At 39.7% G+C, this 14,393-nt stretch overlaps 1 protein-coding gene across 1 annotated transcript; it reads left to right on the top strand.

Annotated features, from left to right (window-relative positions):
* The first annotated feature begins 1,420 nt into the window (after nucleotides 1-1,420).
* LOC115262162 (gamma-aminobutyric acid type B receptor subunit 2-like) lies at nucleotides 1,421-10,307 on the top strand. The gene is made up of 3 exons (XM_029864373.2): nucleotides 1,421-1,471; nucleotides 7,899-8,443; nucleotides 8,498-10,307. Exons 1-3 carry the CDS (start codon nucleotides 1,421-1,423, stop codon nucleotides 10,173-10,175), a joined length of 2,274 nt encoding a protein of 757 aa, XP_029720233.2. The 3' UTR covers nucleotides 10,176-10,307.
* The last annotated feature ends 4,086 nt before the right edge of the window (nucleotides 10,308-14,393 follow it).

Here is a 14,393-nt window from a genome sequence, read left to right on the forward strand (position 1 = left end):
CTGAGGCTGGAGCTGAAAATTAGTAAAAGCTCGAGATCAGTCTTACCCAACCAATCACAATCAAGCATAGTTCTGTGAGGCGACACGACGAAACTTATATAAGTGGTGCACACACTCATTTCGATCATTTCATCGGCACACACAGCAGCGGACGGACAGCACCGAGCGGCAGCAAGATCCCAAAAAAGATCCGCTTCAACGGATGAGCAAGCGGGTGGCACCGCCCTCTGTCCAATGAAGCCTCGATTCTTTTCGGATCCATCGGCAGTGGAGGCAGTAGCGGAAGCAACATCCAAAGAAAAATCCGCCTCGGCAAACGAAAATTCGATTGGCGTCACTTTTCGTTTGCCGGGGCCCCGATTCTTTCATGGATTGCCGGCGGCAGCAGCAGCGAGATCCCAAAAAAGATCCGCTTCAACGGATGAGCAAGCGGGTGGCACCGCCCTCTGTCCAATGAAGCCTCGATTCTTTTCGGATCCATCGGCAGTGGAGGCAGTAGCGGAAGCAACATCCAAAGAAAAATCCGCCTCGGCAAACGAAAATTCGATTGGCGTCACTTTTCGTTTGCCGGGGCCCCGATTCTTTCATGGATTGTCGGTGGCAGCAGCAGCAAGATCCCAAAAAAGATCCGCTTCAACGGATGAGCAAGCGGGTGGCACCGCCCTCTGTCCAATGAAGCCTCGATTCTTTTCGGATCAATCGGTGGTGGCGGCATGGGTGGCAATGAATTATACCAAAATGGTTCTTTTAAGGGCCCCAAAGCTTCCGAAAGAGTTATTTGGAGCATTATTCAATTATTTCTAAAAATTCAACTAATTCTAATTTTTATAGTTTAGTTTATCGATAAAGTTTAATTTTTATACTAAATATACACCGCTGTATATTTGGTATTTGAAATTCCAAATTTACTGTCAATGTCATTCCAATCGAGTAGGATACCTGTCAAATGCGCTTTAAAGGCATTGCTCGGCAGCATCATCGTCATGATACGGGAATCATCATTACCAGCAACAATCGCCAGATTTCGAGTCTTTAGCATATAGTGATTTTACTCTGCCGTTATTTTTGCTGAATAGATACACGTTTACTTCATCTGTGAGCCCCAAATTCTTTATTATGCGTTAAAAATTAGTCCTACGTCAACATTGCGGTTATGTCTCAGACATTACACACCCCTAGTTTTTTATTTTCATAAGTGAAGTAACATGTATCGTCTGACGATAATTTGGATGGAGTTTTTGCGTTGTTCGCAAGTTTTGGTTGTTATGACAAAAAGTTCAATAAAACTGCTTTTATACAGTTCGCAAGCGTTGTGGCTAGAGGGTAGTCTATGTGCAAATGCGCAAATGACGCAAAGATTCATGTTGGCATATTGAACCGTGGACAACGACTCACGGCACATCAGCTGATCCTAGTAGGCATGGCCAACCTCAGCCACACGCGTCGTCGTCACTCGTATAGTAACGTCACAGTGAGAAGTCAGATTGCATTCCAGCAGCTCCCGCTTGCTCGCAACAAATCTAAAGTGCACAAAATGGAGAATTGATAGCAGCTTTTAATCTAGTACTTCACTGATTGCGTCCTATTGACTACAATACTAAAATTGTACAATGGTTTTTACCGTTATCAACAATTACTGCCCAAAATTATTTCTACAGTTTTACCATAGACTGTGTTGGTTTAACTTGAAAGAATAGCTCATATTTAAAAGAAGGAAAAGTTTTACATTCGATTATTGGCAGATTCAGCACCGAAAACTAGTGTAAGCCTTCGTTACCAAAAAATTTTAACTAGGGAGATTCTTCCATTAATTCCTACCAGAGTTGCACTCTGTCACTATCAATATCAATGGTAAGCAAATCGCTGATTTTGATAAGCCGACTGCGATCCAAGTCAGCGTGCGCTTTATTGAGTCACCGTCACTTAACTTGTTCCATCAGAACTGGATCAGAAATTCGTTTAAAAACCCAAATGAAGATTTACCAAGATGATAATTTAATATGTGGTACAAAATAACAAGTTTTGCATGTTGGTCACAAAAAAGTTTGTGTTTTGGCGAAAACCACTAAAATATCACATCAGTTGCAATCTAGGATAGGATGTGACAACTGAAATTCGCCTGTCTTTTTATTTTTTCGTTACACTGAAAGCAGCTTTGTAGTGAAATTTACTACAATGGGGGTTACAATTAACAGACTCGCACCAACGTTTTTCAACCGAAGTGACTTCATGTTTATTATAAGAAGAAATGTAGTATTTTTTACTGTTCTTCTGAGTTTCTGTTAAGGTTGTTGTCTCTACTATTGAATATACCATTCATCAGTTAAATATACAACAATGTGGAGCGGACCTGTTGTGATGGTTAGAAGTCTTGACTATCATGCCGAGGACCTGGGATCGAATCCCACTCCCGACAAACTTGCAAAATGTGAGTTCTTCCTTCGGAAGGGAAGTAAAGTGTGGGTCCCGAGATGAACTAGCCTAGGGCTAAAAATCTCGTTAATACAGATAAAAAAAATATATATATATACAACAGAAGTTGTTTATTTTGACTACTGAAGATTTACTGCAGCGTGGCAGTATGTTTGTAGTAATTTTACATTGTAATTTTGAACCAACAAGTTTTATTTGAAATAATTTTATTTTATATTTAAAATACAGAAAAGATACAAATATCTCTAACATAAATAAAAAAAAGCATAAAGCGCTGGCACGATTGTCCGATGCTAGTAAAGGAACACTTGAAAAACATAATTAGCTAAGGTACGAGTTAGTTTGCAGAGGTTTGCAGCCGTTTTTGGGGTTCTTTCAAGGTTGTGCCGGGAATTTTTAGGAGCTGTTTTGTAGCAACAATCCTGAAAAGAACGCTACCTCTAGTAAACTTATTTATTTCAAAGACTAATGTAAACTTACCGTGAGAGACTAGAAATCCTCTTGGTCAGCTCGGGAAATCATTAACATTATCAGCATCTGAAAGCGGCAGCAAAGCGGCAAAATCTGAATAGCATAAAGTTATATTTTTGTGAATTTTGGTTTTTCAGGTGGGCGGCGATTAATTACATTAAGTAACACTGTTTTGCACAATCGTTTTTGATTAAAAAAGTCGCAAAAAGTTATTTTTTTTCGTAGCCAAAACAAACAAGTATTTTTCTGTCAACAAACACCTGACTACATTAACAGTAAAATTAACCACAAATAACTTCGGTTATATTTCGTTGGTATAATATATTCAATACTACTACAAACATGGTAAAATCGAGAGTGTAACATCATTGAACCATGCATCACTATTATCTTTACCACGAGCATAGTAGTTTTTGCTATCAAATATGCTCATGCTATTAGGTATTTTGAAAACACTGCGTGGTTAATTTTCCCAGAGAATCACGATGAAAAATAGGTTCAAAACAACCATTTGTCAGTCAATTTCCCTAATTTTATGGTGCTTTTAACCAAATTTTATGCTTGTGAATTCAACAACACGTTTCTCGTTTAAAGTACAATGAAATTGATTTCAGTGTAGATTTCGTCGATGATGAAAATTCAGTGCTACCACTTTACTTTATTCCAAATCTTTCAGACAATTTAAATTTAACGATTGCAATTATAATGAATAACTTGAGAAGCATTTCTGCAGAATCCCGAAGAAAATTCTCACAAAAAATCTGTAGAGGATTCTCATCCCAAGTATTATTTGATAGTCAAATAGCCTTAAGGAGGTTTTTAGAACCACCATAAAAACAAAATATTAGGTATAAGGTTTTATGATGGTTCTCAAAACCTCTACAAGATCAAATTGTTACTTGGGATAGAATCCTGAGGGGCAGACTCCCAGAATCCAGAAGCGGATGCTCCCAGGAACTATCATAGAATCCTTTCAGAATCCAGAGGATGCTCCTAGAATCCTGAGCGGGATGATACCAGAGTCTTGAAGAGGATTCTCACAAAAATCTGATGAGGATTCTCCTAAAGAGGATCTTGGCAAAAACCTGAGGGAGGAGGATTCTTCCAAAATCCAGAGGAGAACTCTCCCAGAATCTTAAAGAGCATTCTCACAGAATCCTGAGGAAGATTTATACAGGATCCATAGCAGGATTCTTTAAGTAGAATGACACTAGAATCACAGAAACCTGGGAAGGATTCTTACAGAAGATTTTTTCCAAAAACTTGAGGAAGAACCTAGAGGCAAACTTTCCCAGGATCTTGAAGATGATTCTCAGAGAAACTTGAGAACCATTCCCGCAGAGTCCCGAAGAGAATTATTAGTAAAAATTTGAAGAGAATTCTCATAGAATCCTCCGAGTAGAATGACACTAAAATCTTGAAGATGGTTTTCACAGAAACTTGAGAAGGATTCTCACAGAAGGATTTTCCCAAAAACTTGAGTAAGATTCTGATGCCCTCAGAATCTAGAGGCAAACTTTCCCAGGATCTTGAAGATGATTCTCATAGAAACTTGAGAACCATTCCCGCAGAGTCCCGAAGAAAAATCTGAAGAGGATTCTCATAGAATCTTCAGGAGCACTCTTTCAAAATCCAGAGGATGCTCCTAGAATTCTGAAGGGGATGTTACCAGAATCTTGAAGAGGATTCTCAAAAAAAAATCTGATGAGGATTCTCCTGATGTGATTGCTCCCATAATCCAGTGGTAGATTCTCCCAGATTCTTGAAGAGGATTCTCACAGAATCATGACTGAGACACTCACCGAAATCTTAGAAAGATTCTTACAGACTCCAGAGGAGTATGCTCCCAGAATCCTGAAGAGGATGATACTGAATTTGGAGAAGATTTTCACAGTAACCTGGGGAGGATTCTTACTTAATCCAGAAAAGGATTCTCCCAGAACCCTGAGGAGAATATTCACAGAATCCTGAAGAGGATTCTCTCAGTATCCCGACCCATCCGAGAGCAAATAACAAGATTATAACAAAATTATTCGAACTATTGTAAGAAATAGCAAAAGGTGATATCATTTTGTTGCATGGGTATATCTATGTGAATATTCATAACTAAGTTATACTCATATTTGTTTTTATTTTAAGTATCAAAATTATAACAAAACTTGTTATTTTGTTCAGACAGATATATAAGAAAATTTGTTACATAATGCATAATAATACAATTTCCTACAACACAATTTCGTACATTTTTATTGCAATATTTGTAATGTTTATTGTAACAAAGTTATTTTTTTTAAATATTTTGTATTGTTGCGAAAAAGTTCGATATTTTTTTGTTATTTTGATCACTCGAACCAAGAAAATTATTACAAAACTTATAATAAATTGTTTCTGAAATAAATAATAGAATTTGTTATAATCTTGTTATGATTAAATCTCAGTTTGTTATATTTTAGTATCATTTGGAGGGAGTTTTGTTAGAATTTTTGCTTGGTATTCATTCAAAGTAGGGTCTTGTACCATTTGGGCAGGTGTACCTATTTTGGGCACTTGCTGCTATAACTAAATCAATTTTCAATCGATTGACTTGATTTTTTGTACAGAGTTAGGCACGTACAGTTTCTAACTCTATGCAAAAATTCAAAACAATCGGTTTGAAATTGACTTAGTTATAGCGGCAAGTGCCCAAAATAGGTACACCTGCCCAAATGGTACAAGACCCTGCATGTTTTATAGCGACCGTTGTTACAAGAAACAATGTAACAAAATATCAAACTGAAACTCAAAGCGTTTCAGGTAATTTCAGGGTTTTTTTTCATCTTTATTAACGCAATTTCAGGGTGTTTAGGGGGCTTCACTGGCTTTCAGGTGATTAAAGGAATTTCTAGGCGTTTTGAGAGGTGTTTCAAGAAGTTTTAACCTTTGAAACCGGATTTTTTCCAAGCGTTATTATGGAGTATTTTCTACGTATTTCTGTAGTTTTGGTGCTCAATAGCATGAAAAAGGTAGAATATTCTGCAGAATTTTTTTTCCGTATACCATAAGATCAGCTGGGGCGATTCAAACTTTTCTTGTGTTTAATATCTAAGTATGTACCAGAAGCTATGGTCTCCGGAGTAGTGCTGTTGATCTGGAATATCTCATAACTATTTTGGATTGACTTATGATATGACAGGGGGATAACAGATTACTGTTTAATGTTCATTGTGAGAATAACTACTATTACTGTCAAGAGTTTATGTTCAGGCTAGTTTGAATGATTCTCAATGTCCCAAAGGTACATAATAATGTATAGTATACCTCAGGTTGGTCCAGTCACCGCGATTGATTATGAAACTTTACTCAGTATGTCAGATATAGCTGATGTTACGAGTGTAGACCTAAAGATCTGAACTTCAATATAGTTTGGCTAACCTGGAATATTCCCATAGTATCTCTTAATAACTTTTGATATTTCAAGAGCTTTACGGATCTCAGCAGAATATGTCATGCTATTATTTATGGCGAAAACAAAAAGTTTTTCTTGTAGATTTGTAAGATTTTATTTTAGAACAGTTTGCACGACCCTGAATGTCCCAAAGGTTAATAATAATCAAGTAGGCTTCTGATTGGTCCAGTAACCACAGATAAATATGCAACGTTACTTAGTATTGCAGATATGACAGTTTACACGAATGTAGACTTGATGTTCTGAACTCCAAGCTAGTTTGGCTGATCTGAAATATTCCTATATTGTCTCTAAATGACATTTGAGATTTTCAGAGCTTCAAGGATCCCAGCAGATTATGCAATACTATGATTTGTGGTAAAACACATAAAGTTGCTTTTGTGGATTTGAAGGACATCATTATAGAACAGTTTGGACGACCCTGAATATCCAAAAGGTTATAATTAGCCAGTAGACTTCAGATTGCTCCAATAACTACGGTTAATTATGCAGCGTTACTCAGTATAACAGATATGGCTACTATTACGATTGTAGACCTGAAGTTCTGAACTCCAAGGTAGTTTGGCTGACCTGGAACATCCCTATAGTGTCTTCAAATGACATTGTAAATGTCAAGAGCTTCACGGATCCCAGAAGGTTATGCAATGCTATTTTTTGTGGCGAAAATACATAACATTATTCTTGTAGATTTGAAGGACTTCACTATAGGACAGTTTGGAACACCTAGAACATCCCAAAATATAAAACACAGTTTGATATTCTTGACAAAGGCTAAATGAATACATATAAACGTAACCACCATCCAGTTCAGCTTCTAGAACAACTGTTATGTCAATTATTTCGTTTTTCCACATTTCATGGTGTTCAGGATGTTCTAGGTTATCAATGAAGGCCTAAATACAAATATTCCGATTTTCCCTAACAGAGGACTCAATTTGCAACAACTTTGCCCAAGACAGTATTCTGTTTTATTGAATGGGTGAATTTATACAGCCATTTCTATGTTGGGGTCATCATATATGACTCCTCGGGCTCCAAAGGGTTAAGGCATTGAAGCGCATTTCAGGAGGTTTCAGAAGACTTGAGGGCGTTTCAAAAGACTTCAGAGAGATTCCTTGAAGTTTAGGGGGCTTCAAAAATTTTTAGGTTAACTTTCCGAGGAATTTCAGAGGCGTTTCAAGGGTTATCAGAAGATCTCTAGAGGACTTTACTGCCCTTCAGATGAGCTGTGGGGGATTTCGGGAGCATTTCAGGGGTTGTTCAAGGCGTTTCAGGGTGTTTGAAGGCATTTCAGGTGGTTTCACAGGGGTTCTCAGGGTTTTAGGCAGCTTCACAGAATTCCAGGTGAGCTTCAGGGTCTTAAAGGTGTTTAAGGCGTTTCAAGGGATTCTGATGGGTTCCCAGGGGTTTCAGGGGCATCTCAAGGGGGTTTCAAACAGAACTACTCTCCTATGTTATCTACAATAGAACTTGCTAGCTACGCCAATGATGACCCTGTGTATACAACTCTCAATACTCTTCAATTCATTTTGAGTATTCTCTTCCCCAGACAAACGACATCTTCCTCCACAAGCTGGCCGAAATGAACGTGACCGAACCGGTGTCGCAATTCGCTCCCCAAACCTACGACGCGGTATGGGCGATCGCGTTGGCCTTACGTGGCGCAGAACGAACGTGGACACAGGTGGCCCACCGGAACCGTACCCGGTTGGCCCATTACGACTACACGCGGTTCGACATTGCCCAGGAACTGCTCAGCCAGTTCGACAGCCTGAAGTTCAACGGGATCTCCGGGCCGGTTTCGTTCGATGGAGCCGATCGCGTGGGAACCACTTCGTTCCATCAGATCCAAAGCGGACGGCTGCAGCTCATTGCGTTCTACTATCCGAAGAACAATTCGTTGGATTTCGGTTGCCCCAAGTGCGGTATGGTGGAGTGGGAATCTGGGCAGGTGCCGATCGCGAAGCGCAGTTTGAGGCTTCGAGTTGACACCATTTCTCCGCTGGCGTTCTACATGGTGGTTGTGTTGTCGGTGGTGGGAATTGGAATCTCGCTGTTGTTTCTTGGACTGAATCTACACTTCAGGAAACTCAAGTAAGAAGTATTTAATTACTGGCAGCGTGGTTTTAATACTTTTTCTACTTCCAGAGCGATCAAACTGTCCAGCCCAAAGCTGAGCACGATCACCGTTACCGGGTGTATACTAGTCTACATGGCCACGATACTACTGGGACTCGATCATTCAACGCTACCGTGGTCATCGGTGACCTTCTCGTCGATCTGCATGGCCAGAATCTACTTTCTGTCGGCTGGTTTCTCGCTCGCATTCGGATCGATGTTTGCGAAGACATTTCGAGTCTATCGACTGTTCACGCACAGCGCCGGGGGACTCTGTAAGGATAAGATCTTGAGGGATACTCAGTTGATCTCGGTGATCGGTGCATTGCTGCTGCTGGATGCCTGCGTTGTGTCGTTCTGGATGGCTGCGGATCCAATGGAGCGACATTTGCATAATCTGTCACTGGAGATCAGTGCTACCGACAGGACCGTGGTTTTCTTGCCGCAAGTCGAGCTGTGTCGATCGAGGCATTACGAGAGCTGGTTGGGAACGTTGTACGCATACAAAGGTCTCCTGTTGCTGGTGGGTGTCTACATGGCATGGCAGACTCGGAATGTGAAAATTCCGGCTTTAAACGATTCGCAGTACATTGGAATTTCAGTGTACAGCGTGGTGATCACCAGTGCAAGCGTTGTAGTCCTAGCCAATTTGTTGTACGAGAAAGTAACATTGGCGTTCGTGATCACGGCAGGTTTCATTCTGATCTCAACGACGGCAACGCTCTGCCTACTGTTTCTTCCGAAGCTGAAAGATATCTTCGATAAGGGCGAAGTGTACGATCCAGTTATCCACAGTATGGGACTCAAAGTGGAATGCAATACCCGGAGATTTGTGCTGGATGATCGTAGGGAGCTGCAGTTCCGAGTGGAGGTTCAAAACCGAGTGTACAAGAAAGAGATCGAGATGCTAGACGCGGAAATCGTTCGGTTAGAAAAACTCCTCAACGAAAAGTCTTCCAGATCTTCGTCGCGATCATCTGACCCGAACGTAAAACCCCTGGAAATGTCGGACCCCAGTACGACCAGTGGATTGCCAATGCTGCTACTGTCCGTGCTGCCCCCGATCATACCACGTGCGAGTTGGCCTTCCGTCGACCCTATGCTATCACCAAAGAAGCGAAACGTGACCTTCAGCTCTCAGCCGCGGATTGAACTGGGTCGCGATCGAATAGGCTTATCTGGATATCGATCTTCGAGTATAGAGGAAGGTGGAGGAGGTGTGCTAAACCGAATCTGGAACCTGTTTGGACCACGAATGCGCAATACTACGTCCGTTTCAACGCTTGGAGGTTTGAACTTAGCCACAGTCTTGCCTTCGAAACTCACGATCTTTGCGGAAGTGGACGCCGAAGATGAAGTGTCGTCTATGAGTGATCGTAGACGATCGGATGTTTTTACGATTAACCAGACATCCGTCGAAGACCTACGCTTGACAGGGTCCGAACCGAAAGTGAACTTCATGTTGCCTCCTGTTGTAGTGAATCGACGATCCTCGATCGTACCAACCCTTCGGGAGAGGATCAAAGGATCTCCCAGATTTCCGCACAGGGTTTGCCCGACCAGCAGCATGTCGGAATTGGCAGGCGAACGGGCGAAGATCGGGTTTCTAACGGTGAAGAGCTGCGAGGTTTTGCAACGTAACAATAACGATCCCAAATCGAAGTGGAAATCGATGGATTCTTTCTCGAAGAATGTCGAGCAGTGTTGAGTTTTGAGTGGTGACAATGTAGGACCAATAACTCGTATATAACTCGGTTAACATTAGCTGATAGATGGTTGCAACTGAGTGCTGTGTTTCATAGAAAGCAATAAAATAAAATCGAATCAATGGTAGTTTGTGTGAATGGAATTTATTAATCATAATAATCAAAGAAGAGTGGTTATTTCTTGTGCACATATCCGAACAAATTGTATTCCACTTTTTATTTATTTTTTAAGATTAAGTTTCTTAATACAAAACTGGGCCAGTCTTGTTTTCAGCAGGTCAGTTTCATTATCATTAATTTGTTTCACTTACTGAAATTACATGTTGTTACGCTAGGCAGATAAACGGGCCAATTTATGCCTGTCTTATTCGGATGTCCGTTTTGACAGCTTAATAGATAATTCTGTTGCATGATCCAGTTCAGCACCGGTTGTCATTTTGAGAAGCAAAGCGATAAGAGATAGTGTTCACAAATCATATTTCTTGAGCCATGACGAGTATTTATAAATACACAAGCTTCTGCTTAGGGTTAGTTGAGGAATCAGTTGAGAAAAAGTGAATCGGTTTTTGTTATTTCTTTGAGATAACGCTAAATTTCCAAAAGGATTTTTTGTTTTTCTACTTCTATGACACATGTTGTTGGCCTTTGGTAATTTGAGGACTGTTAAATTTAAAAACGGAGAAATTTATATATAAAGGCTAGAAAAAAGCATTGTTCAAATTCAACCATCAGGATGAATTTCAACACAGCAGTTATGGTATTGGCACCGAAACAGTTTTTGAATTTGTTAGACATTCCAATAATAAAAAGCAATCAGCGAAGCACTAGCTTGAACGTAGTGAGCTTGATTTTTGTATGATGAGAAGATCAATTCTCCATTTCTGGAATGAAATGGTGCAAACAGAGTGGGTATTATGATTTCTTATCTAATTTGATGCTGTTGCTCAAAAAGCATCAAATTAGTCAAGAAATCATAATAACCACGCTGTTTGCACCATTTCAACGGCGTAGCCAGCTTTTTCTTTTTTTTCTTGTTCACTCTCTTAAACAAACACGAGAAAGAGCGGGATCAAACCAGGGGCGAATGGCTCCTCACTCCATCCCTCTCTTTCTCGTGTTTGTTTAGGAGAGTGAGCAAGAAAACCCCTAATGAATCCACCTGTGGTGGTGTTGGTGGCGCCTTTCTCGTACCTTCGAAAACACATTTTAACAAAACTCAAGTGACATGGTGATGAATACTGCACTTTCTTATGTTTAACAAAAATCCATGGCACCATAAATTATATTTGGCTTTTGATATTTGAGCCTCAAGGAGAAACATCAGAGAAAACCAATATGGCTGCCACAATGGCCGACTTGGACCCCTACTCATGTTTTCAAGAGCACCAATCTTGAAAATTCGTAAAAAAATGCGCTCGATTTGGAATAGCTGCCTCTTTTTGCAAGTGAGCAAAGCCAGGATAAACAAGTGCGGCTTGATTCGAGGCTTCCTTCGTTAGATTTGTGCCTCTGAAGTTTGTTTGCAAAATTGCAATGGGATTTGTTGATGTTTCACCTAAAACTACTAAAAAAAGCTGCCACTTTGAATTTTGAGCCGCCATTTAGGATTAAGTCAGCAATTCTGGAAATTCTGGTCGCCATGTTTGGACTCCAGACTTCTTCGTACCACATATACCCTAAAACTCCATGAAAACGCCGTCATATTGACTTTTAGGCCGCCATTTTGGGTACCAAATATACACACATCGTATGGCTTTGAAACCTAAAAATCCATTAAATAGCTGACATCTTGAGTTTTGAGTCACCATCTTGGAATTTAGACCGCCATCTTGAATATTCTGGTTGCCATTTTTGGTCTCCAGACATCTTCCCGATACCCAATACACCCAAAGGTTTTGGAGCCCAAAACTCCATTAAACAACCATTATCTTGAATTTTCAGACGCCATCTTGGAAATTTTGGTCGCCATTTTTCGACTCCTGACGTCTTCCTCATACCAAATATATCAATAAAACAGTTTTGGAACCTAAAACACCAATAAACAGTGGCCATCTTGAATTTTGAGCTGCCATCTTGGATTTTCGACCGCTATGTTGAATTCTCTGGTCGCCATTTTTGGACTCCAGACAAATGTACCCATATTACATGGTTATGCGGCCCAAAATTCTATTAAACAGCAGCCATCTTGAATTTTGAGCCTCCATCTTGAATATTAGACTATCATCTGAAATTTTTAGCCGACATCGTGGAATTTTGGTCTTCAGTGTTGATTTCCGCACAACATTCCTCATTTATGCTAAAGGATATAAAAATCGGTGCAGTTTGATGTGTCGCATGATATGGCTCGATTCCGTTTTATATACTGGCCGTATAGTTCATCGGTGCTGGTCCGGATCATAAAAATGGCCATAGCTCCGGAACGCCTTGACCGAAGTGCAAGTGCATTTTTTTTTGCGCACAGACATACATACATACATACACACATACAGACATCATCTCTATTCATCGAACTGAGTTGATTGGTATATGTGACTCGACTCTCCGAGCCATCTATAGAAAATTAGTTTTTTCAGTGAACATATAGCCTTTCAGTACACTTTGGTGTTCGAGAAAGGCAAAAAGAAAAAGCTGACTACGCCGTTGCACCATTTCATTGCAGAAATGGAGAATTGATCTTCTCACCATACAAAAATCCAGCTCACTACTTTCAATCTAGTACTTCACTTATTGTTTCCTATTGACTACAATACTAAAATTTTACCGTTATCAACCTTTGCCGCCCAAAACTATTTCAATAGTGGAACTTAAAAGAATAGCCTATATTGAAAAAAAAAATGAATAAATATTGGCAGATTCAGCACCAACATCTAATTTAACTCTTCTATTAGGAGGGGTTGCTTAACGAGAATGTTTATCAACCAAATTTCGACACGAGAAGCAGATATTCTTCTAATTTAGAGATTTTTTTTTGAGGATTGTTGGAATGGCCACCTGGTTCCGGAGTTATTCCGGAATCAAAATGAGTCAATGGAATTGGGCCATTTTGGAAAAAGTGAATTTTTGATATGGGAACAGTTTATTTTTCAGACCTAACCCAAGTAACAATTCTATTGCTGATTGGTTTTGTTTGATTTTTATTAGGGTTTTATTACTTACCTTACCGATCTGGCTAAAGCCGGGGTGGCCTCTGCTGTACATACAGGGGGTGGCCAAAATGTTTGGGATAGGCAACTTTTTTTCTCCCACAAAAAAAAATCAACATGCTGTAACTTTTCATAGAGTGCATCAAAAAATCTCAAATTTTGACTATTTATCAACCTATTATATGTGCATCATTGGTACAAAATCTGACTCGATTGAATAATTTTTCGCGAAGTTAGAACCGTTCGGGTAAAACACTATTTTTTAGCCAACTCATTTTTGAGCTGTCATATCTCAGAAACTAGTGAACCGAATTGAATGAATTTTTTAACGTTTATCAACAATATATTGATACCTAATACAACGTTATAAAATGTAATATTTTCTCACGGAGAATTAAGTTATACCGGGTTGAAATTTTTACCCATATAGAGGAAAATAAGTAATTTTACAATAGCACACAAAAATTACTAAATGTGTTCTTTGGACATCAACACTAAAATTTATTGACACCTTCGTAAAAAAATTACATTTTTTCGAGAAAAATCCAAAAAGTGTCAACCCATGATAACTTTTTTCAACGTTCAAAAAGTATCTATGTTTTAATGGTTTGAAAAGCATTTATATATTGTTAGTGTACGTACAAAATTTCATTCAATTCGGTTCAGTGGTTTCCGAGATATGACAGCTCAAAAATGAGTTGTTCAAAAATAGTGTTTTACCCGAACGGTTCTAACTTTGCGAAAGATTAATCAATCGAGCCCGAATTTGTACCAATGATGCACATATGATAGGTTGCCAAACAGTCAAAATTTGAGATTTTTTGATGCACTCTATGAAAAGTTATAGCATGTTGAGCTTTTTTGTGGGAGAAAAAAAGTTGCATATCCCAAACATTTTGGCCATCCCCTGTAGTAGCCGCCTCCATTCCACTCGGTCCATGGCTGTTGGTCTCCAGTTCCGCACTCTGCGTAGGGTCCGCAGATCGTCCTCCACTTGGTCGACCCACCTAGCTCGCTGCGCTCCACGTCTTCTTGTACCGGTCGGATGACTCTCGAGAACCCGACTAAAATGGGGTT

The sequence above is a fragment of the Aedes albopictus genome, chromosome 2 (assembly GCF_035046485.1).
Source record: "Aedes albopictus strain Foshan chromosome 2, AalbF5, whole genome shotgun sequence".
Lineage (NCBI taxonomy): Eukaryota > Metazoa > Arthropoda > Insecta > Diptera > Culicidae > Aedes > Aedes albopictus.